At 40.3% G+C, this 23,695-nt stretch overlaps 1 protein-coding gene and 1 long non-coding RNA gene across 2 annotated transcripts; one reads left to right on the forward strand and one right to left on the reverse strand.

The window, feature by feature from the left end:
• Positions 1-829: 829 nt before the first annotated feature.
• USP14 (ubiquitin specific peptidase 14) lies at positions 830-18,648 on the reverse strand. The gene is made up of 16 exons (XM_038175487.2): positions 18,455-18,648; positions 16,886-17,031; positions 16,257-16,289; positions 14,747-14,851; positions 13,481-13,584; positions 11,140-11,198; positions 9,125-9,255; positions 8,755-8,835; positions 8,329-8,408; positions 6,774-6,888; positions 5,006-5,071; positions 4,696-4,788; positions 4,057-4,185; positions 2,484-2,544; positions 1,686-1,793; positions 830-1,553 (listed from the first exon to the last, which is right to left on the reverse strand). The coding sequence occupies exons 1-16, from the start codon at positions 18,468-18,470 to the stop codon at positions 1,402-1,404; spliced, it is 1,479 nt and encodes a 492-aa protein (XP_038031415.1). The 5' UTR covers positions 18,471-18,648; the 3' UTR covers positions 830-1,401.
• A 1,027-nt stretch (positions 18,649-19,675) lies between these two features.
• LOC140001887 (uncharacterized) lies at positions 19,676-23,647 on the forward strand. Its single transcript, XR_011807589.1, has 3 exons — positions 19,676-20,470; positions 22,133-22,278; positions 23,187-23,647. It is a non-coding gene; the product is annotated as an uncharacterized lncRNA (long non-coding RNA).
• Positions 23,648-23,695: the final 48 nt, after the last annotated feature.

Consider the following 23,695-nt stretch of genomic DNA (forward strand, 5'->3'; position numbering starts at 1 on the left):
AGTGGCTCCTGTGCCACCAGGTGGGTGTGCAGCAGCTGCAGACCATGCAGAGGGCAGTAACACCTCTGTCACGATACTGAACCGGGACAGACAAATACCTTATTTGTGAAGTGACGTGGCATTTCTGTAAGGTCATGGGGTTTTGGAGGGGTACAAGCTGTTCCGTGTAGTTGTATTAGTTCTTGCAAAAAAAACACAGGTTCTGGTGATGGTGAGTTGTAGCTGGCCTGCAACTTGGTTCATGGCTCTGTCTTGTAGAATTTCTATCACTCAGTGAAATCTCTAATTACTGTTTGAAAAACGGTATCACAAACCTTTTCTCTGCAGCGTGTTCTATTTCAGTTATTAAAGCGTACCCATGGACATTCCAGGGCGGTTCCCTACCTTAGAGGCAAGTTCCTGGCTGCAGTGCCGCTGATGACTCTGGGGCTGCATCTCCTTTACATTTAATGGCATTAGGAATTTGATTACTGGGGACTTAGTCCAAGCCTGCTCAGGCTGACAGCGCTGGGCTGTATTGTCTCCACCTGTCTCACACTGTAAGTAACAGGTAGCAAGGTACAAAATCCTCAGCTGTGACTAAAGGTGCTAGACTAATTGAGGTGTGCTGGGATGCCAAACAAACACCGTTTATGGGCCAAGGCAGCATTGCTGCAGGGCTCTGACCCACCATCAGGCCTGACAGGGGACCCTCTGGGGGAAAGTTAGTGAATGTGGGGATCCCTCTCCTTGTTTCATGCCCCACTCTAGAGCTTAAAAAAAAAGAGTGTCTTTGTTACATGGCTGCGGTGGCCCAAGAAGTGCGAACAAACACGTACTAACTACGCTATCCAGACATGAACTTCTCTTTAATGGAGACACATTGTTGATCACAATTTATTTCCAAGTCATGAAATGCCAGCAACAGAACAGACTGAATCAGCAGGTCAGGCTGGACAAATACTTGATTGTAGCCATGGTTGGTGGCTATGGGCAGCAGCACTGAGTTACGCAATGAGGCAACAGTTTTTTCTTCCACCTTCCCGACACGGCTGCCAGGTAAGGCAAAGGATGGACAGCTGATGAACTGTACGAACCATGCAAGAGTAACAAATGTGAGAGTAGGTGTGTAATAAATACTTGATGACATTAGAGAGGAGGGAAGGGAGGGGGAAGAGACTTGTTTTAAAAAATTATTTTCTGCAAGACGTTAAAGCTATTTTAAGTTTTGTCACCACCACGGCGGGCAGCCCAGTCCAGCAGTGACTAATTGGTACATGGATCAGTTTTTAACCAATATCCCTCTTCATGTGAAAAGGTTTGAACAAATTTAGGTATCCACTTGCTAAAGCTCTGGGGTTAAAGAAGTGATCAGTAATCAACATTTATTTCACACCTAGGCAGAATGACTAGAACTGAAGACTACTGTTCAGCTTCATCTTCAATTACTTCAATTCTGCGAGGCCCGTAGAGTAGAACGTAAGCTATATGCCAGTCGCCACCCCCAGATAACCTCAAAATGTCTTCAGGTGTAACAATGCTGACTTTGTCATCATCAAACTTAATCCACTCATCTGCAAGAAAAACAAGGGGATTATTTGTAATTTAGGCACATAAAATTGAGGGCTGCTCAACAGCCCCTTAACTACCCTTCCCACCTTCCTCCTTTATGCAGCTATTTCATTTTACTTCATTTTTATTTTTACCTTGTTTCCTTTTAACCCAAGACACATAATGCCCAGAGGAACTTGATCTGCCTTGATGTGTTAGCACTGCTTGCAGGTCATAATAGCCACAATTATTAGACCCAATATCTGAAGGAGAAGGAGAAAAAAAAGTCAATTCAGTCTTACATGGCAGAACCTTAACATTTTTAACTGCATGCAGCCCTGTAACCCGTTAGCCACAATGGCTAACAGCCACGTTTACACAGGTACAACACTGTAGCTGTGTAAAACCCCACTTACAACATGGTTCTAAATCCCTGTGAACTAACAGCAGCAGCTTTGAGACAGGCTATTCCCTGAAGAAACAGGGAACGTTGGGCATTTTCATGACATAAATTTGTATCCTGGATGCAGTGCAAACGCAATAAGCCCAAAGCACTGAACAGATGATGGATGGTCAGTAAAGGTGAGACTTCAGGGCAGGCTCAGCCTTAACAAGTCCTCCTCAAGTTTTTGCTTCCATTTCAGCTTCCCCCTCCCACTGACAAGGAAGCTCACCAAACAACTGCACGTTACATGCTAATGTCTCTTAGGTGCACGTTTTCCTATACATCAACGTGTCAGATGGACGACAGTCTTGTCAACTGAGTGGCATTTTAACTTGCCTAATCTTTCAGGTTCTTACATTTCTGTCACTTTCTGAAGACTAATATTGAAGGGCACTAGAAAAAAAACAAAATAAACAGGGTTCTCAAGTACTCCTACTATCGGATTCACTTAAGCATGTGTTTTATGGGACGTTACTTTAAAACAGCTACGCATCCCCTCCATACTCACCATCAGGAAAAGAGAAGGGTTCATATTTAACTTCTTTCTGTGCACCATCGCTTTTACTAGACTAGAAAACAAAATATGCCAAATTAAAGTGGAAATGCTTTGGAGAAAAAGCTTTAGCGCAATCCTACTAAATACTATCTCCATATTTGTTTAAAAGTGTTTCTAAACCTTAACATTTTTGTTCAACAGAACAGAGTCCACTGAAACAGATCCTACTACAGTAATTCTAGCTGGACATCCCAAAACTTAACCTAGACAGTAACACCTGTAAAAGCAAGTACGTAACCATTTTAGCACATATTGCCCTGGTGGCTCACCTACCAAATTTACAGTTTGGGAGCACCAAAGCAATTCTGCAATTTCACAATTTTATTCCTTGTTAGGGAATTGCTAGCAGCAGAAGCAGCAGCAGCAAGACAACACCAGCCAAAGTACCAATATATTCTGTTTTAAAATAGCCCTCTTCTTGCTCCTAACCATGTAAAAAGAGATGCAAAAACCTTATTCAAGTATTTAAACAGAACTGCCAAGAACGAGGCCAGGCAAAGGCTAGCAAATAATAATAAAAAGTCAGTTTTAGAATATGTAAGACAGGGTAGGAAATGAAGCCATCTACCAAAATTTCAGAGTGCAGACATTAGTCAGACAAGTCCTTGCACAGCCCTTTCTCGTACAGCTGCTGAGCAGGGAGGGAAGAGCTGTCTGTAACTGCACTGAAGTGACCCGCCAGCAAGCAGTGAGAGAATCACTTTGTGCAGCTCACAATAAACCTTTCTGCATAACAACACTAGGGAGAAACACTGCATTAAGGCATTTTGAAATAAACTCATTAAAAATGCAATAATTATATGTATTTGATATCTACACATGCATATATTCTGATACACAAAACCAAACTGTACATGTATTTTCCCAGGAACATTTGAGTTCTCAGGTCTGAAGGCCTCCAGAACCCTCAGTTCCTTTAGGGGGAGTTTTTCCACAAAGGCAGGGTTTTCCCAGATTTTTGGCTACCCAAACAAGCTGTCCATGCAGTGATGCAGTGATGCCCAGCACCGGTTTTAGTAGTAACATGACTATGAAGTGCACAATCCTGCAAGCAGTTGCGTAGTTCTACACCCTGCTCCTACTGACACCAGTCCCAAAGCAGACCCACCAGGAACAGTTTCCCTGATCCATTAAAAAGTATTTTAAAAGGGAAATGGTCACACTCCCTTGTTTCAAGCCGAACACTTTGAACACTGAATTACGATCAACTGATTAGTTGATTAGCCTAGCGTGTATAAACACAACAGCATCAAGGTGTTATGCTCAAGTGTAACATGAACCTAAAGAGCTTTTTACACCATCAGTAACATAATTCATTTCATCACTGTAACTCCGATTAGAACACAGAAGGGTTGTACAGAGATCCTGCAGTGAACATGATCAAAGACCCTGATTAGATTAAGAGATGCTAGAAAAAAACATGTAATGCTTTGGCCCATAGTATCAACGCTCGGATTTGTTTAAAAGGACTGCAGATGAATGACATGTCTGAACAAACTGCCCATGAAAATGCCGCAAGACTTACATTCTTTGGCTGCTGATTTACTTTTTTGTCCTCTAGATCTTTGAATTTTGATCGATAAGAAACCATTTTTTCCTGAAGATCTGGCGTACACAGCTCATACACATCCAACATAAGAGGAAACTTAACATCCTAGGAAGCAAAAAACACAAATATTATTAGGATAATTTAGTATTCCACATTGAATTGTTCTCCCGTGGGAGAACAAGTCACTAAGTCCAATTAACTGCAACTCATCATATATTATGACAGCTTGATCTACTTTAGTGTGTAAAATAACCTTTGTGGATAGTATTTGCATAAAGGACTACAGTACTTTCCATGGAAGCATGTCTCATTTGATATAAACAAACCATTAACTGAAGTAAAGAGAGGTAAAAAATTCTAATGGCACTGGAGCAAATTCATTTCTGTCCCTTACTTCCCTCTCCCCCAGTTTATTTTGGTAGTACAATTGACCACGTACCATCACAACTGGGAACAAAGCTGCTTTGTCTCAAGCAATGCAGTTACACTGTTAATATTTTAAATAATGTAAAAGTAATTTTAAAGCAGACAACTCAGTAAATAATCTGCAGGTATAAATCATCTACCTATGATGAAAAGCATAAAGAATTAAACCTTACCATGCAGAAAACTTACCTTAAGAACTTTGGCATTCACAGATTCTTTCTCTTTGTAAAAAAATCTAACCATCTGAATAGTCAGGTACGCTGGCAAGCGACTAATTTTAGACTAAAAAAAAAAAAGTTTAGAAGACACTGTTACTTCAGATATTCTCAGAACATGTCTACCTTATACACTACCCATCCTAAATTATAAGGTATTGTGGGAACATACTTGCACATAAAGGAATTAAACAAGCCCTCCCATCTTGTAGCTCTAGGCAGTAGTGTCTGTACTCTACCATCGTGTGCTGTATCATAGAGAGAACAACAAAAGTACCACTCACGGATTTGATATAGAGTGCATTTCTCTGCAAAGTCGGAGAGAGTTTGGTGATTTCCTCTTGAAGACGCTGTTCAAAAAAAAAAATAACAGACACACTTATCATAAAACACACATAGAATCATAGAATCATAGAATATCCTGAGTTGGAAGGGACCCTTAAGGATCATCAAGTCCAACTCTTGACACCGCACAGGTCTACCCAAGTTCAGACCATGTGACTAAGTGCACAGTCCAATCTCTTCTTAAATTCAGTCAGGCTCGGTGCAGTGACCACTTCCCTGGGGAGCCTGTTCCAGTGTGCAACCACTCTCTCTGTGAAGAACCCTTTCCTGATGTCCAGCCTAAACTTCCCCTGCCTCAGCTTAACTCCATTCCCGCGGGTCCTGTCGCTGGTGTTAATGGAGAAAAGGTCTCCTGCCTCTCGACACCTCTTAAAGCCTGACATGGATAAACAAACTAAATCTTATTCTGCCAATCTATTCTGTTGCTATCATCAGGAATTCTGAAATTCCTTGACACAATGGCCATGGCCATTCATTTGTTCAGCTCCACAGTCATCATTCATGAGACCTAACACCACTACGCTTCTCTCTACAGCAAATTTTATTTCGCAAAATGTGGTTCTCTTGCAGTTTAAGAATCTGGATTTGGTTATGAATGTGTCGTGCCATGCCTGGAACACAATGAAAGAAAATGTTGAAGTTTCCTGTGGCATGAATATTTGCACAGTTTTTAACTGTCAATCTAAAGTATACAGAGCTGTATATATCAGGAGAGAGGTGGTGATACTCTGCTTCCAGGGCCTTTTCCAAGTTCAGGGAAAGACTGACTTGGTTGGCAGTGGTGGGACTCTCGTTGCTACAGGCAATCCTATATAAGGATCCTGTAAAATCCCCATAAGAATTCTAGACAACCTTTTCGGCCTGAAAGTGAGGTTTCTTTTTTCTTAATCTTTATAATCTGTAAGCATTAACTAGTTCTCTTGGTTTTCCTTCTAAGTTCTTTCAAAAAAATAAAGAGCAGATACAAAGATTATCTGAGAACCATGCAACTTGGTCCAATCCTGTACAAACCAAATCACTGCTTACAAACATTCTTACACTAACACTCCGTAGGAGCAGTTACTACAAAGTTTTGTAGTAAATCCTCTCCTTGCTCCTTCAAATTCTCAAAAAAAAAAAAAAAAAAAAAAGCTTAGAAGTATATACAAATGCACACGCAGACCACCTTAAGCCCTATTTAAATAAAGAGCTTACAGATGATGTTGTTTAATGGAAAATTACCCCAACTCCCCAGTCTGCAAAACGGAAATTAAGCTTAGTTGTTCCACTACCTGTTTTGTTTGTTTCTCCCTCTTCAAACGCAGCAATCGAAACACTACCCTGCGTTCAAACTGACTTTTGGAGAACCATTTACAGCATGTTTAATGCACGATACTGCTCAGTCTAAAGTATAATTTGTGTAAAGTGTAAAAAAAAAAAATTGCTCAGCTGGCTTACAAGGAATAAATTGGCTTGTACTTGGATACCTGCATGAGGGAGACCATATCAGGATCCAAAAACAAAAAGTCTCTGAAGTCTGCTTTATATTAATGTGTAATTCATGTTCACTTCCATCCACACAACAACCCCAAAAAATCTTGGAACTCAGTAAAGCCTGGACAGCAGATGTGAATTCCAAGTCAGGCATAAATGAAAAAAGAAAGAAACATCACTGCAAAAAACAGGCCGTTTAGAATTCCAATTAAACAGAAAGCTGTAACGACTTACCAACTTTAATCCTGTAAACAGATATTTCACTTCTTGATTGATAAAGCAGCTAAGCTGAAGCTGATTCTCCTTTCCCTTAGTTACTTCCTCTTCTTCAGCTTCCGTACATTTCATGCTTCACAAAATTAAGGAAAACCACCAAGAGCTGAACTACTGCTATGGTGAAAGTAACACGCTGAATGGCACAGTAATTAAAATAAGACAATCCTGTGCTTGTGCATCACAGCACTTTTACTTCTACCAGTATAAAACTGAAGATTTGAAACAGACGTTCCTTCAGACCAGTCTGTTCCTTTGTATCTAACCACAAGCGACAGCTGAGGCAGGCAGCATATCGAAGTAAGTTTTCAATCACTACCTAAGCTTCCCAGGACTGCTTTTTTTCCCCCCCTACCAGGTCACAGACCATACAAACTAGCTGCCAATGCCAAGTCTTGAAGTCCTTCTGTGATATTATTAATTATAAACAACTTCTACTCCTGCTGCTGGCCAGACTTCCCATTTCTTTAACTCCGCACGACCTCCTTTCTCTGCCTTGCATGTGTCCTCTTCACTGAAATTAAGCCCATTTCTTCATTATTTTCTACATGTTCCCCTAACCATTCCAGCCAACCTTTTTCTATATTTTCACTAACTCTCTTCTTTCATCCACTTCCTTCTACTGAGATATTTTTTGACTGCTCTGAATGCACCTATTCTACAAATGTTGCTGCCTTAATAAAACTTTCTAAGGCTTGCAGCAAAGCTTTTCTACCAAGTCCCTTTTTCCTGCCATCAGCCTATGCATCATTCCTCTTAGCTATTCACTTTGCTTCTCCCAGCTACTTCAGGGATAACAAACTGCATGGGATAGGGAGAGAGAGATGCATGACTCACCTTAAAAAAAAGAGGAAAAAGAGCAAAAAAAAAGCAAAAGAGCAAAGTTTACAGTATAAATCTTCCTGAAAAGTGATGGTGAGTTTAATAAGGGACAGGATTTTGGGAGGGAGAAGAGTAATTGGTTGGTATGACACACATGCTCAAAGTGGCCTTCTGCTTTTTGTTCTCGCTGTAAAAAAAGCTACCAGGAAGTTGTGAGCTGAATTAATTTCTTACTTTTAAATAATTGCATACCTAACTTATTTTTTAAGAAACCAATCTCATATCAAGTCATCATTTGTCCATGTTTAGTGTACCAAAATTATCAGCAACACTTGCTTATAAGCCAAAAAAATGCTACTTGGGAAGGTAATTACATTTATTTGGATGAAGCATCTCAGCACCCCTGAATCAGGTAACTGGAAATATTTCCTGGGGAGGAAGTCTGGTATTTAAAATCAGTGCTTTTTTTTTTTTCCTGTAAATTTCCGTTACTTTTCTTCCTCCTCTCTCAAAGTATACGGAAACTTGATTTTAACTGCTGTGTACTCCTGCAACACATCTTTCCCTCTTTTACCCAACAAGCATCATTATTTTCTCTGCTATTCTGGATGATGTTTTTCAACCCCCCTGCACTCAATTACTGAAGCGCAAAACTGTTGTCATTCTTTGTGCCTTGCCTCAGTGTTTAGGATACGCTGTTTCAAATTCAATGCTGAAGAACTGATCAATTAAGCTCTTCTTTTTAGAAGTTGTTGCGGCAGCTCCAGAATCTGTCTGTAAAACAAATTCTCTTATGATGTAACTTTAGATAGCAGGTAAAGACAGTTGTCTTCACAGACAAAATAACCCCAATTTATTTAAAGTCTTTGAAGCCTTTTCTTTCACCTTTCAACAGGTGCATTTTCTCCTAGTCAATCTCCTCATGCAGTGTAAAAATTCTAAGACAATGCATTTATACAGACAGCAATATGCTGATCAGACATACCAGAAAATAATTTCATTTCCTGGACTATAGACACATATTAAAGAACTCGAAAGAGTTGACTCTTAACAAAAATGTATGTGAAGTGCAAGTAAAATATTATAAATCCGAACTCCAGTAGAGCAAGACTACAATTACCTCCATCACTGTATCACCTTCTATGCCTTCCAGCTTCTGCTGTAGTACTCTCATCATCTGCACCCAGCACTCATTGGCATCCTAGGACAGCAACACAACATTAAATGTGGCTAGTGTCAGAATGACTGAATAAATAGTATTAAAACCATCCATCTACACGCTGTAAAACAAAAGAAAGATTCCTTAACTAAGAATTTATCCCTATTCCAGCTTACATTTTCATACCTAGATTGCATTCAACTTTTCCAGAGAATATAAAAGCACAGTGGGATAAATTATTTTAACAGCAGAAGAATGTTAACATATTTGTGTTCTTGACTACCAAGATAATACAGAATTTTCAAAGAACAAGCTAATAATCGCTCCTTACCTGCTGAAGGTACTGTCCTTGATCCCCTTTCTCTGCAAACTGTGGGAAGGCCATATGTAAAAACTGCAGAAGAATGATAGGCGGGATACTGGAGGAAGTTTTATCCATGGAATCAAACAAGTCCCTAAGAGCTTGAAAAAAAGTGAATATTGTGAGAAGTGGAAAAAAAATTAAAACATTTCAGGAAGTTTAAAAATAACAGTATGATGACAGCAACATTTAAAGATCGATCATTTAACAATGTCCAATTTGATCTTTCTAAAACAGGGTGAAATTTTCCAGGTGGAAGAACAGGTGCACCTAACATCTCATTTGTGAACATGACTTTGCAAGTGTTAAGATGACAAATCTGAGCTTGGCACGTAGTGCCTTGTCTTTCCTGGCTGCTAAAAGAAAAACATTTTTTAACAGTTCAGATTTCACTTGAAATTCAACCAAGGAGCAACGTTTTCACAGTAGGACAACACCTCGAGAAACCAGGTGTTCACAATCTATACTCTAGAGCAGCTCAAGTTTCACCAACTACTCAAAACCAAAATACATTTTCCCCAACTAAAATATCTAGAAAACACTCATGCTTTACTTAACATCCAGGAAAACAAATATCCATGTGCATATGTGCAGACAGTTCCTAACTACGTGTCATTCTATGAATGATACCAATTGCATGACAACACACAGGGCTTTCTTTTTGGCCCCAGACACACTACTCTATACATCTCACCTAACCATGTTATAGCATTTTACCTCCACAAATCACTTCAGATACCCGTTAACCCTCACAACAACCCTGTGAGGTAGGCAATGGTCTACGTCTTCACTAATTTACAAGCGGAGAAATTAATTACTGAATGATTCACCTGGTACTGATGAATCAAGATCACAAGGAACCAAGGTCAGTTTCTGCCTCTCTTTAAGGAATACTTTCAGTGACTTTGGTAAGATGGACAATTGATACAAACAATTAAAAAAAAAATGCCCTAAGCGTCATGCAGGAGTTCTTGAACAGCCCAGCACTAAAGAGTTGTGTAAGAATTACTCAGGTCTTAAACTACTACAACTCCTAAAAAGGTACAGTTGTCATCTTAAAAAGAAAATAAGGGACAAAGTAAAGGCAGTGGAAAGGGGAGGGGCAGGCATGGTTGTATAGAGTAACCATTGAACTTACCACCCCAAAATTCGATCAGCAGGCATACCCACAAACTGGACCTTTCCTTCCTTATATTGTTTTGTTTTTCCTTAAATGGACTGGTAGAAATCCCAGTGTCCTGGCCCAGCATCTTAGTGGGGCAATGAAATAGAGTGAAAAAAGAAAAAGTGGACAAATAATACCCTTGTTCAAGTGTAAGGGGTCTAACTAGAGTTCTAGTTAGAACATGGAGGTAAGGGGCCATGGTGAGCTCCCACAGTGTGAGCACCCAGATCAACACAGTAAAGAGGAACTTCCCTTTAGAAGACACCGCTTTGTTTCAGTTATGAAATCTGGAGCAGTAGGGTAAAGGCTGAGACCACTGATAAAGCATCAGCTACCACCCTAACAGTAATGCTCAGCCAATAAAACATTAAAAAATATCAGTGGAATATATATGCTAGGGGTACAATGCTAGCCTACAGCTGCTCGCAAATATTTCGGCACAAAACGATCAGATCAGCAGATGGACGCAATCACTTAGAAATTTCCAATATTAGAAATTTCCAACAACCTTATGCCTACATGTAAAACAGTAACAGATATGAATGCTTTATATCTAAACCTAGCTAACGTTTGAATTTACATGTATCTCTCCTAGTGTGCAGCTACATAACATGCAGTGATGCACACTTTGCAGCCATAGTCTAACCTTCAAAGATACTGAGTAACGAGTAAAGTGAGCTCTCCAGTGCTAGGAGATCTGAAATTCCTAAAGTATATGCACTAAAGAAACATACAGAGAGCTCTAACTGCAATTTTCATCTCTAGTTACCAGGAAATCACACAGTACCCCAGCAGCCTATGTTTTTGTCTAAACACCAACCTGCAGTAATGTACTGAGCAGAGGCCATTTCTCCTGAAGCTCTTAAGGCACCACCATACCTGAAAGAGAACAACAACAATTGGTTAAGTAGTCACACTCGATCACAAAGAGCACTCAAGTTTTTCAATCAAAGCAGGTGGCAGTCAGATTTAAACAAATCTATCGAAAGAACTCAATCATTACAATGGAAGTAATGGAAGAAAAGACTTACTCAAACCAAAGTCTCTGTTACTGTGCAAGCAATGCACGAAAGCACTGGCACACAGAAAATTAGCGTCCTTGAGAACACGTTAAGTGCTACTTCCCCAATCCATTTGTCTCAAAGAAGTATTCTGTTTTTAAAGAGACTGAGAAAAATTCTGAATAGAAGCTACCTGATTTCTGAAACATTTGCCACACTGCTTTAGACGCATGGGAAGAAAAAACCTTCAAGGAAAGATGTCAGATAAAACGCAGAGTTGGAGAGCAGTCTTCCTCCTTCCACAGCAGAAGTAAAACAGGGAGAGGTGACACATTTTGGAGGAGGGGAGGCATTTCCCACTCTGGAAAAGTATGCAAGCCTACCCACACTACCAGGACCTACTACTCCTCTTTAAATGATTCCTTCATTTACTACCTGCATGAGGAACAGATGGCTTTCTCAAAGGATCTCCAGATCCTCAAAGAATTTCTGAAGTTTTGACAAATGCGAAGGCCAGCTAATAATTAAACTAACCATTTTAAAAAGAACCATAAATCACAACATAATAGCTTTTTTTTTTTTTAAATCCTGAATATTTGAGTAGTTGTCAGGGAAAACCACACAGTTTAATGATTCTGTTCCCACACAGGAAAACATATTGTCTCTTCTGATAATGTCAAGGGGCCTTCAAGCAGGAGGAGGGTGCGTTCTGGTGCAATCTCAGACTGAACTTTAAAAATCCTGCTCATTGCCAGATGATGAGCAGGAAGCTGGCCTCCTGTCATGCTACAAAAATGGGAACACCCTTGCAGAGATCAACTAAATGGATGATGAAAAATGAAGCCATGCTAATAAATTTTCTCATTTAAGACCATTCACCCACTGCCATATACCCTTCCATACCGTTATCGAGCAGAGAAGGCCAACTCTCTGGTGGCAAACAGAGCAGGAGTCTACAGACCCTGACTTCCCACAGACAAAAAGGCCACATCTTGTACTGCAATCTGCCAGCTTTAGAGGGTACATTACGGCATTTGGTACATCCCATTTGTCAAACACTCTGATTCCGTGTAGTATCACACAGAAATAAACATACTTTTCTAAAATGACAACACCAAAAAAGCAAGAAAAAGGTTTAAAACAGAGTTCCCCTACTTGACAAATAGTTCCCAGTGCTAAATAATCGAGGCTCACTTGCTAACAGAGTAGAGAAAATTTAAGTACTTGAATAATTAGTGTTTATTCTGATTATTATAGAACATCCAGTTAAATACCAAGGTACCAAGAAAGCACTGTATTTTAAGGAAATCAATTTAACCAAGACAGCAAAGTTCTACCTAATCCTCACAATCTTTAAATACTGATGGTTCTTTAATTATAACTAATCTGGAGGACAAATCCAGGCTGATACTGCCACATATTCTTCCTTAATCTGAATTTTCCCAAGAGTCTCTTGTAGATTCCTCACCAAAAAAAAGTCTCTTCCATATTTCAGTCCAGAATCACACAAAAATCAGTCAGAAAAGTTACTCTACAATCAAAACCAATAAGGTAGATTCTTATAGACATGGCTTCTGTTCCCTACACATCCACATCACACAAACTCCAACTTCTTCCAGTTTGCTGCCACAGTAATGCCCACGGATCCATCACAAAGCTTCCCGTTTCATCTCCAAGTACCAAAAGGTCAACAGTGTTGGAATTTCATATTATAAAACTGAAAACACATTATTCAACAAAGCCATTAAAATATATATAATGTGTTCTTCAAAGGAACAGGACTCCCACACACTCCTTTCATACAAAACAAGGCCATACGAACAGAAACAGAAAAGAGGGTTCAGAGTTCAGCAGGCTTGTTTAAGCATTTTAAACAAGTCTTCGCAAGAGTTATTTTTTAGCTAGGCAAACCTCATTCTCTCCATTAAAAGCCAGTTCCAAAAAACACACAGTCCCAAATCTTTTTTTTTTTTTTTAAAGCATAGACTAGCAAAGCCATAGGATAACGTTTAATTAATCATTAGCTTAATCCTTAATAGATTTTAAGAAAAACTTATTGTTATGATAATCCATAGCAGGCATTTTGTGGAAGTCTTCTTAACACTATTTCCTAAGCTAAAGAAAACATTCTAGTCATGGTATTTTTACACCAAATCCTACCTTTTAAGGGCCTCTTTCACTTCTGGCACAGAGCGGATACACTGAACTGTAGCGTTCATGTAGCAAGTGTTGCCAAGGTTTGTCAATCCACATGGTAATTCCATCTACCAAAAAATTTACAAGGGTGCTTAAAGGTCTGAGAGAGATGTGTAACCATTTTTTCATAAATGCTATAAACTGACATCAACTCGTGAGAAAATGAATGATCAGAGAAGCACAAAACCTGGAATATTCCATCAGAGTATGTTACTGAGTTTTCCTGAGCCATTTTCTGCTTATATTAATCTATTTCACAATTTGTTGCTTTTAGAGGACATCCAGGAATGCTTTATGTTTTTTTCCCGTGCATGTTTAGTTTAACGAGCATATTCTTCAAGTATGGGAGTCATTTAGAAAGCTCATTTATGATCTAATTCAAATTCTGACCTTAAAATTCTACTTCCATCAAATTTCCACAAATACTTTTGTGACCTACACTGATGTTTTAATTAAAATCAGTTTCCAGTAGAACTCTGAATGGGATGAAGTTCATAGCTAGAAACAAAAAGCATTCTTTGAATCCTTCTCCAGAAGTCGGCAACAGATCTGATCTTTTTACACAATTTGTTAATTTCTGAAGTTCTGACAAATGTGAAGGCCAGCTAATAATTAAGCTAACCAGTTTCAGAAACAACCATAAATCACAACATAATAGCACTTTTTTGTTTCTTTGTTTTGTAAAAATCCTGCATATTTGAGCAGTTGTCAGGGAAAAGCATGTATTTTAATGGTTCTATTCCCATACGGGAAAACTTATCTAATCCAGCAACATCAAAACTATCTTCATTTTGGAAAGAAAAGTTTACCTGATATAACATTACTTACAAGAACAAACAAAACCACAAACCAAACATGTTTTCCCTTCACAGATACAAAGAAGGCAGTAAACAATTTGCACATCTAACAGCTCTTATTCAGGTAGAGTTCTGGACAACAATACAGCAAGGGTAATACAAAATTTGTCTTCAAAAGCATCAGTGATGCTATTTTTAAGCATGCAGTTTAGTAAATTTTCTGAAGAAAAAATAGCATTAGTTATTTGACTTTTAAAAATATGTTCCAGACTTCCATCACTGGGTCATCCACGTAAATTTTGTGTTTAAGAAGCTATAAATACTCAACAAAAGAATTACCATTTCAAAATGTACTTTTAAGCAACTACAAGTTCTTAAAAACTTGCCATTTTTTCAAAGGTTTACAAGAAACTGAAGTTGAGAATATGCTTACAGCTGAAGCCAACTGCTCCTCTGTCATGTCTTCTACAAAGACGGGTCGAGCAATGGGCTCTTCTGGGAGTGCATCTGCAGAGCCCATCATTAGTAAGGTCATCCCCTTGAAAGACAATAAAAATAGTAGTAAGTATTTAAGCTCAGTTACTTCCTTTAAAAAAAAAATCATTAAGGTCTTAACGTATTTCATGTACTTCCCCAAAGATAAACTAGATCTTTCTCTTAGTTTACAGAGCTGATATGGTACTGTTTCTTACAGGTATACATCCCTAGAAAATAGATAAAAAAATAACCCAGTCTCTCAATCTCTCTCAAAAAAAGGCTGTAATTTTCTAGTTATCTAAAAAGCATTCTGAGGATGTTAAACTTAACAAAAAGTCACTTCAGGCATGAGGACAATATAACAGTCAAGGGGGGAAAAAAATCTTGTTACCATGCCTGCCGGACTATTACAAGGAAAAGGAATCTGTCAGCATTCAACAGGGATAGAGCAAAGGGAGAGAAAAGGGCTATCTGCAGGCCCTGAAAAATAAGGTGCTACGGAGAAGGATGGGCAACAGGACGGACAGAAACTGCTTACACAGTGTAAATAGAAGTCGTATAAAACGTTGTTAAAGTTGTATAAAACATTGTTAAAATAAATAAGGCAGCTATAAGCATAACAGTATGCAGAAAAGGACAAGAATATTATGTACTGGAGTTTTTGCTTAATGACTGCTACACGAGCTGCAACTTATTGCTACAGGCTGCTAAGAGCTGCTCAGGAACTAATAACAAGGGTAAGAGTCACGCTAACTTACTCAATCTGCTCAATAAAGAACTGGAGTAAAACCTGTACCAAACAGATGTTACAAGACACCTACAGAAATGAAAACGATCAAAAACAGACAAATCTTTCTGGTTCCCTGTTACAATATTACATAGGTAAGAAACACAAATATGTTCACTTTTTGCTCTTTTTTTGAACAAATTCAAAGGTGGGAATAAGCATTACTGGTGGCTTTCTTTTTAAAGAACAGCTATCTAGTACAGGAGATGCCTTTCTGTGGGTTGTTAAAGGAAATAGGCAGAGCAGTAGATTCAGCATTCCTAATGTAAGGATTCTGACGCACAAGCGCAACGGACCGCAGCCAGCACCCAGGTTCACAAATTCTCTTAAATAACATCGCTTATTATCATGGGCACAGACAGACTACACAGAAGGCCCACTCATCTGACCCAGCATGTTTCTTGTAAGAAAGAAAGATACTCCAATAATTCACAAAGATTGTGTAATTTCTCTGCTGATGCTAATTTTTTTTTCTTTATTATTATTTTTACAAATCAATGGTAAGGACTTAGTAAGAATGCTTAGCTGTGACAACTCTGCAATTACCCTTTATCAAGGCCTGATTTTTAAGAAAGAATACCAGCTAAGACAGAATTCATATAGAAGCAAGAATTTTACATTTTATTAGTTTGCGTTTTATTTTGGCATTTAAAGCATTCAGTTACTCCTTAGAACTTACATTTTTTATTTTTAAGTTTCCCCAGTCATCATCCTGTATTTGAAAAGAAATAAAAGAGAAGTTAATCATTTTCCACCAAAAGAAATTAATATTAATCACGTATTTCTAAACATACAACTATGCTTCATCCAAAATTCCACATATAAATGATTTACACATCAAGTCTTGTCTGACTAAAATACAAAGCAATCAAACCATCTTTTAAATACAGCTCTTCATTTGCTCTTTAACGCTGCTTGGCTGTAAACATATTTTCTAAGAAAGCTGTCTATATTGCATTACACTGAGGCAAGTCTCCAGCACATTAAGTATTTCTTAAGCATTTCTTAAACTAAAAATTAAAAAGTTGCGTTCAGATTCCAAACATTAAAAAGGCACAAAAACACCTCCCCACCAAGCAGAGCAGATTTTGGGACAAACGAGACAAAAAGCGTTTTAAAACAGCAGTACCTCCTCGTCATTTAGCAAGAAACTTTTGCTAGTATTTCCTAGTAGGAGGCAATGAATCACAAAGTACTTGTGAAAAGTATACTCGGTACACAAAGAAAGATCTTCTAGGGAAACACTTAAAAGTATTGTTAATTACATTACAGTGCGATAAAGAAATAATACAGAAAACAGATTTCTACCTTCAAAGTTCCTCCTTTAACCATCACCTTCTGTCTAGCTGGCTGAACTCCAGTCAGTGCAAACAACTGGGCTTTGAAGACCATTGGAGGTTCATCAGTGTTAAGCTCCACACCATCGAATTTCTCTTTTCCCCATTTCACGTTAACTGCAAACAAAAGTATTTTGAAACTAGGTTATTTCCTAATAGAAAAGAACAGAATTACCAAGATTGAGCCAGTGTTTCCAATCTTGGACTTTATACCGTCTCAAAACATTAGTTTTCAGCTCTAAAATTTGTCAGTAATCAAGCTAAGGACCTCTTTTAGTAAAGGCATCCCTACAAAGCAACTATATAATTCTCCTTCAGTGGTAAACATACATTCTTTAAAAACCAAGCTTTGAGAGCCACAGCGTTGGTTTCGCGCAGTGACACGAGGTGGTAAGCACACGCTGAGACAAGCCCCGCACTGTGGCACACCTTCTGCTGCCTCCTAACATGATGTTAACCTGGCAGTGCCACTGCCAAGGCAGCCACTGTCACTGCCTTCCTCAGCTTGGGCAGCACGCATGAACAACATACCCACATTAAACACAGACAGTAGCCTTGCAGAGGCTGCAGCTCCCAAAGCCTTGACCCCAGTACGGGTATAGGGCTGGAATTAAGAATTGAAATGATGCTGGGTCACACAAGGGTAGCTCTCAATGCTGGAAACGGGATCGCTGGCAGAAATGTTAGGCGCAGCGACACAAAGGCACAGTTATTTTGTTTTGGTAAGGCTAGCACTAACCAATGCAAAAACTCCTGGAATAAGTGGTGTTTTTAAAGAAGAGTTACGCTTCTTTGATCTCTTCTAATCAATCACTCTCATATGTACAGAAGGCTACTTCAACATGCTGTCGTTTTGCTGAAAATCTGCAAAATACAGCGCACAGCGATACCCTACGTGCACAGTGAGCAGCCAAAATACCATGTTTTGAGAGTCCTATCTTTCTGCCTACCTGTCCAGCTCGTAAGTAAATCTACTTTGGCAACTCCGGGTTTCTTTCACCACCAAACTCTTGGAATTGTGATTAAAAAAAAAGAAACTTGGGAAAGGTTAGAATTTCATGTACACAGGGTGCTCGTGATGGGTAACGGGGAAGAATCAACAAGACTTGCCATAAGTTATTAGCCTGCACAACACCTCAACGACAGGCTTTCCAGTATGACTGGCAGAAAGCACCACCTCATCTGCACAGCCTGCTGGTTTGTTTTTGTTTTTTTAAATATAAAAGACATCCATCATTTCGCATGGGCAGGATTTACCAAACCCCAGCCTCTTCCCATTTCCTGGGACGCGCACCCAGCCGCTGCCCAGGCCAGCTCTCGCGTTTTGGAGCAGCGGGGCACGCAGTCACCGCACATCCCTCCCTGCCAACTTTCCCTACAAGCAGGGAGGGAGGGCCCCAGCCCACCAAACCTTCAACTCTGAACCCTGAGGAGCCCCGGAGGGGGGGCTCAGCCTCGGCTCGCACACGCGGCAGGCCGGCGGCACCCATGGGCACGGCCCGGGGCCGGGCCGCTCCCCCACCCCTCCCCCCCGGCTCACCTGAGAAGAGCGGCATGGCGGCGGCGGCCCGCGGGGCACAGAGGGAGGGCAGGAAGGAGGAGGGCGGCTGATGGCGGCCGGGGCCGTGTGTCTGTCCGGGTCCGTTCGGCGGCGGCGCCCCGCCGGGCCCTGAGCCACGCCGCCCCCGGGATGACGCTGCGGAAAGGCAGCGGGCTGCGTGCGCACCAACGGAAGGGCGGCGCCGGCATGGCGGAGCAGCCGCCCTCACGGCCCCAGCGGCCGTTAACCGCCATTAACCGCCATTAACGGCCGCCCGCCCGCCCGTCCCTGTGGGGAAGCGACCCCGGTTCCCTCACCTTGAGGGGAAGCGCTTCTGCCACGGGGTGAGGGGGGAGCTCCCCGCTCATCGCTGACCCAAAATGAGCGGTTGCCCGAGTGGCGTATCTAATTCGTTAATAAATTTTGGGGGGAAAACAACTGATTTTGAGCAAACCGAGCGCGGAGTCACCGCGAAGCGCGTCTAGGAAGGGTTGGTTCCCCGAAGTGTACGAAGCCAAGTGTTAAGAGGGGGCGATTAACGAACCAGCAACTGCAGGTTTAGTTTTCAGTGAAAGGTGGCTGCTGAGGAATGCCGGAAGAATCCTCCAAACAGTTAAAAAAATAATAAAAATAAATAAATAATAATAATAATAATAAAGAAGATACTACAACCAATTAGTTTAGGGACATTTCACCGGCTTCTACAAAAGCTCTTGGTGGTTTGGCCGATTAAAGAAACCAAAACCGTGCTTAAACATATAAAAAAACAAGTGAATGCCAGAATGAAACATCTCGAAGCTCTCCTCTTGGTTTCCTCAGACCCCTCCGAGCGATTGCCTCTGGAGACCCCAACACTACTCCGCCAAGAAATGTATTTCCTTCACAAACGCTGCTCCTAGAACGTGGTTTTCAGTTCCAAACAGTCGACAGTTTTACGGAACAGCCATAAAAAATAATCCAGGCCTTGCAAATAAGCTTTAATATAGAAGGCTTAGAAATTTAATTCTTGATTTGTCCTGGAAAGGGAGCAAAGGGGGTTCTGTTGTTCACCGTAGATGTGTGAAGGAGAAGCTCTGGGGATCAAGGATTGTTTTACAGTGAAGCTGTAATGGCTGACGTGAAGCTCTTATCTTGAGTTATGATGGAGTTTGCAATTACTGAGGCAAACTTAAGTACTGTAAAAGGCTATCAGCAAGCACGATGAATCATTGACGAGTTTGGATTGCTTAAAGGAGACAAGCTAGCTTTCTAGAAAACCTTTAGTCCAGCTCGGGTGAGGTCCTGCAGAACAGATCACAGCTGCCTGTTCATGAGTGTCAGTGCACGATATTTCCAGTCTAACCATTTGTTCTTAATACTTACAGCCACCTATACTAAGATCGTTTATTCCTGGGTCCTAAACGAAAACTGAAGCTGAACAGAACGCGTTCTCCCTTTAGAGGATCAGGTCTCAGCTCAAGCACATACAGATCTCTCGTTTCCAGAGTTTGGAAAGGCACTAGAGGGTGCTGTGCTGAAAGAGAAGAAACTGGCTTTGTACCTGCAGGAAAACACTTCCCAGCCTCCCCACGGTGAAGAACAACTGCCTCCAGCTTTTCCTTTTCTTTCCTCCATGGTCTTTTAGGCCTTTTCACTCCCGTAACAGCTTCCTGCCTGTTTCCTTAAGGAGAGGATCACCAGACAGATGCTGGCGTCTTTGAATCTTACACATCCTGACGTAAGTAATATAGAAACAAGGAGTGCAAAATATAGAAACAGGAGGCCAAAAGTGCCTTTTCATGTCTGTGGTAGAACAAAAATACTACTCTTCATTTCAGATAATTAGTCTCAGGAATTAAAATACTTTGTTTACTTTTCTTGTTTCTATACAGGGAAGATGAGTTATCCTCATCCAGTACATTGACACCTGCATGTCTAACTATACTTTCTTTTCAGTGAGGAACATAATGTTTTTGGGAATCCTTCTGTGTATCTTCAGGCTTTAAAAGCTTTGATGAAGGTGTGCTCACAGCTCAGGTAGGATCCAGTCACAAGCAATCCTGTCTTACAGCTAACCACCACACATATTCAACTCAGAAGAATCTTAAAGTGCCTTAGGTGTGATTTTACAGTGTCCTAGTGTTTTGTAGTGCTCTACACATTTAAAGACAAAGTTCTTCACCTATGGGTCAGCATTCCACTTCACCGCAAAGCTTTGACAGTCTCCAGACGAGAACCCAGAAAACAAGCAACAGAAACAAGATACCTGAAAAAACACAGTATGCACATTTCCAGCCCCACAGGGGGCTAAGCAATAAAAAAAAATAAAAAAATAAAACATTTTATTTACTGCTGCCCTGTGCAGTAGCAGCTCCTAGAGCTGCCGTGGGGGCCTGCTGTGGATCCCCAGGAGCATGTCTGGGGGATGGAAAAAAGAGAAAAAAATGATGTTTCAAGAACATAGCAAAACCATTCCTGTGTGTGTTCTACATCGATGTTGATGCTTTTCTCCATAACGTGAACAAATAGCTTCTTGGAAAGGGATCTAATTTGTGATTTATTTTTTTTTTTCTTCTTGTTTTTTTCCCCCCCTTTAAATACTTGGGATAACTAGTTATCAAATAAAGGGTAGGTAGGTAGGGATTATAGTTTTGAACTACAAGAGGGGAGATTTAGGCTAGATGCTAGGAAGAAAGTCTTTGCTCAGAGGGTGGTGAGGCACTGGCACAGGTTGCCCAGAGAAGCTGTGGATGCCCCATCCCTGGAGGTGCTCAAGGCCAGGGTGGAACCAGACAGTCTTTAACCCAAACCATTCTATGATTATCTACATAGGGATTGTGGCATCAAATTTTCAAAGGGATCTTGTTTAGTGATAAGTAACAACAATAATATGGTAAGTAGCTCTAGATTCTTGGCTAACAGATCGCAATTATGGAAAACTAGGGAAAAATAATTGAAAAGCAGAAAATTAAGGATGTATGAAATCTTAGACTTTTTTTTTCCTACGTTTTTTCCCCTAGTAACACCAAACGTTTCAGGCCAAATAATTTAATATGTGATCTGCAAACGCCTTTGCTGATGTATCCCCAGTCTGGCATTACCTTTTGCGTCTGTCCTCAGGTGCATGCTCCTTCCACAGATGCCAAGGCATAACACAGGGAAGCAGCAGAGACGACAGAGGAGGATTTAAATTCTCTTAGACTGGCATTGTTCTGCTCTCATTCTTTTTGTTCTACAGCTGTACCACATCAGAAATGCTGGTTTCCTACTGATGCCCTAGTGATAATAGGGCAACCATGAAGGTTAAAGGAAATTGAAAACAAGCATAAAAAAGCAGCGTCAAGAGATGGAAAATAGAGGCAGATTTTTTATGATCAATGCATACACAAACTTGCAATAAGTAATTTCCATTTTATATTAAAAAAAAAAAAAAAACCTCCTCTTCCCTATTTGCATTTTTCATGTTTGTACCAAGTACATTAAAAATTACCACCACAGTTCACCAGCTCACAGAGGGAAGCTCAGCACCTGCCACCAGTGTCTTCTCACCATGCAATCATCGACTTGCTTCTGGCTATAGCCTCTGTGGCTGCTGCGAAAACCCACTTGTAGGAAAGGCAATACCCTTTCCTTATTATTCAGGCTTTTTTGCCACAATTGGCTACTCTTTCATAATTTTTATTTTCCTGTTTCCTCCAGGAGAAATACTTGAAGAAGAAATGAAGAAGAGCAGATTTGGGCATTCTACCACCATTAGTGAGCTTTCAACCCAGTACAATAATAGGAAATGGAAATAAGGCAGCAAATAAAAATCACAGAATCTAGATGTCTGATTTCCCCAAACAGTGTGTAAACCTACAGCTTTGCCTGCATGAATGAAGCCATGCTGATTTATGCCAGCTCTGCACAGCTTCTACATTCTCTTGATGACTCTGCCACTGTGTTAAATGAGCAAAGTAAGAAAGGAATCATTAACACTGGCAAAAGCTAAACAAAAGAAGGCAAGACAGAAAAAGTGGAGCTGTAGTGAACATAGCGTAACTTTTTTTTCTTCCTGCTAGATAGCAAAACCCATGTTTAGTAACTTTAAAAAATTTGATGTAATAGCATTTTTCCCCAAAAAACTTTTGCTTGCACAGTTGAGATTACAGGTATTACACCAGAAACCTTTGGCAGAATTTGTTATTCAAAGCGTAGCAGTTCGTGGAGATAGGCACCTGGCTTAGAGAAAACAAGAGCCAACATCAGTACAGCAGCACACACAAACTGTAATTTGCATGTCTAGACTTTATTATTACAGTATTTCAGTTGCAACCTACCCTAGACATACAGGTCAACATAATTTTACACTTCATTATGTCTGCTGCTTTTTTTTCCCAAGGAAAATCAGCATTTAAAAAGAACTGCAGCATTTCAGCACTGGCACGTCCTGTCACTTCCAGAGCTTTTAGCAATCTGTAGAGCAAATCCATTTTTTCCTCCTCCCACCAGTCATTGTACATTCATAGCAGGTTTTACGCTTTTTTTTTCCAATTCATAAAACACAGACTTACAAGATACATTTTTAATGTTTTTGAGAAAGATTAATTATTCAAGAGGGAGGCTTTGATCCTGTAGACATAAGCCAGTTACAAAAAGGAAAAGTGGAAAAGCAATGCAAAAATTGGTTTGGTGCATGACCTGGCCCTTGACCTTCTTGCTCTAGATTTCCCATAATATATTTAATCACCCTATTACATTATTTCCCCTCCAGGCCCATGAGGAGAGGCTAGACCAGGTCAGGAAGGCAGTCTTTACTACGTGCTTCATCCACAGCTTTGAAAATTGCTGACGTTTCTGTTACAGCAAGCTCGACACAGGGGAACCTTTTGAAATCACCACATCACCTACTTCCACCTATCTACGCTTCCCATCACTGTGACCTTCAAAGTCACAATTGTTTGCGTAAAACTTGTCCCTACTGGTCCAATCTTCTGAAGACCGTGGTGGATTACCCAGGGCGGCTCACAGCTTCACGGCATGTACAGGCTGTTTTTCCTCTTTGGAGCAGGGTTCCCTCCCCTCAGATAAGACTTCTGCATCATGAAGGATGAAGCATCTTTACACCAGAACCTTCGCGATCACAAGGCAAGTTCTGTTGGGTGGCTGAATAATATAATTATGCTACTACGGCAGGCCAGGAGAATAAGGGAATGAAAAAATTAATATGGTGTTTACTAATTCATGTGCAATAGCAAAAAAAACACCATTTTGGTCCCCTGA

Source organism: Anas platyrhynchos, chromosome 2 (genome assembly GCF_047663525.1).
Source record: "Anas platyrhynchos isolate ZD024472 breed Pekin duck chromosome 2, IASCAAS_PekinDuck_T2T, whole genome shotgun sequence".
Lineage (NCBI taxonomy): Eukaryota > Metazoa > Chordata > Aves > Anseriformes > Anatidae > Anas > Anas platyrhynchos.

Bases quoted from the DNA above. Each gene is read 5' to 3' on its own strand.
- USP14 (XM_038175487.2), bottom strand. The intron at 8,836-9,124 runs GTAAGGAGCGAT...TTGCTGTCCTAG, and splicing joins AAGGACAGTACCTTCAGCAG to GATGCCAATGAGTGCTGGGT. The intron at 4,186-4,695 runs GTAAGTTTTCTG...TTTGCTTCCTAG, and splicing joins TGAATGCCAAAGTTCTTAAG to GATGTTAAGTTTCCTCTTAT.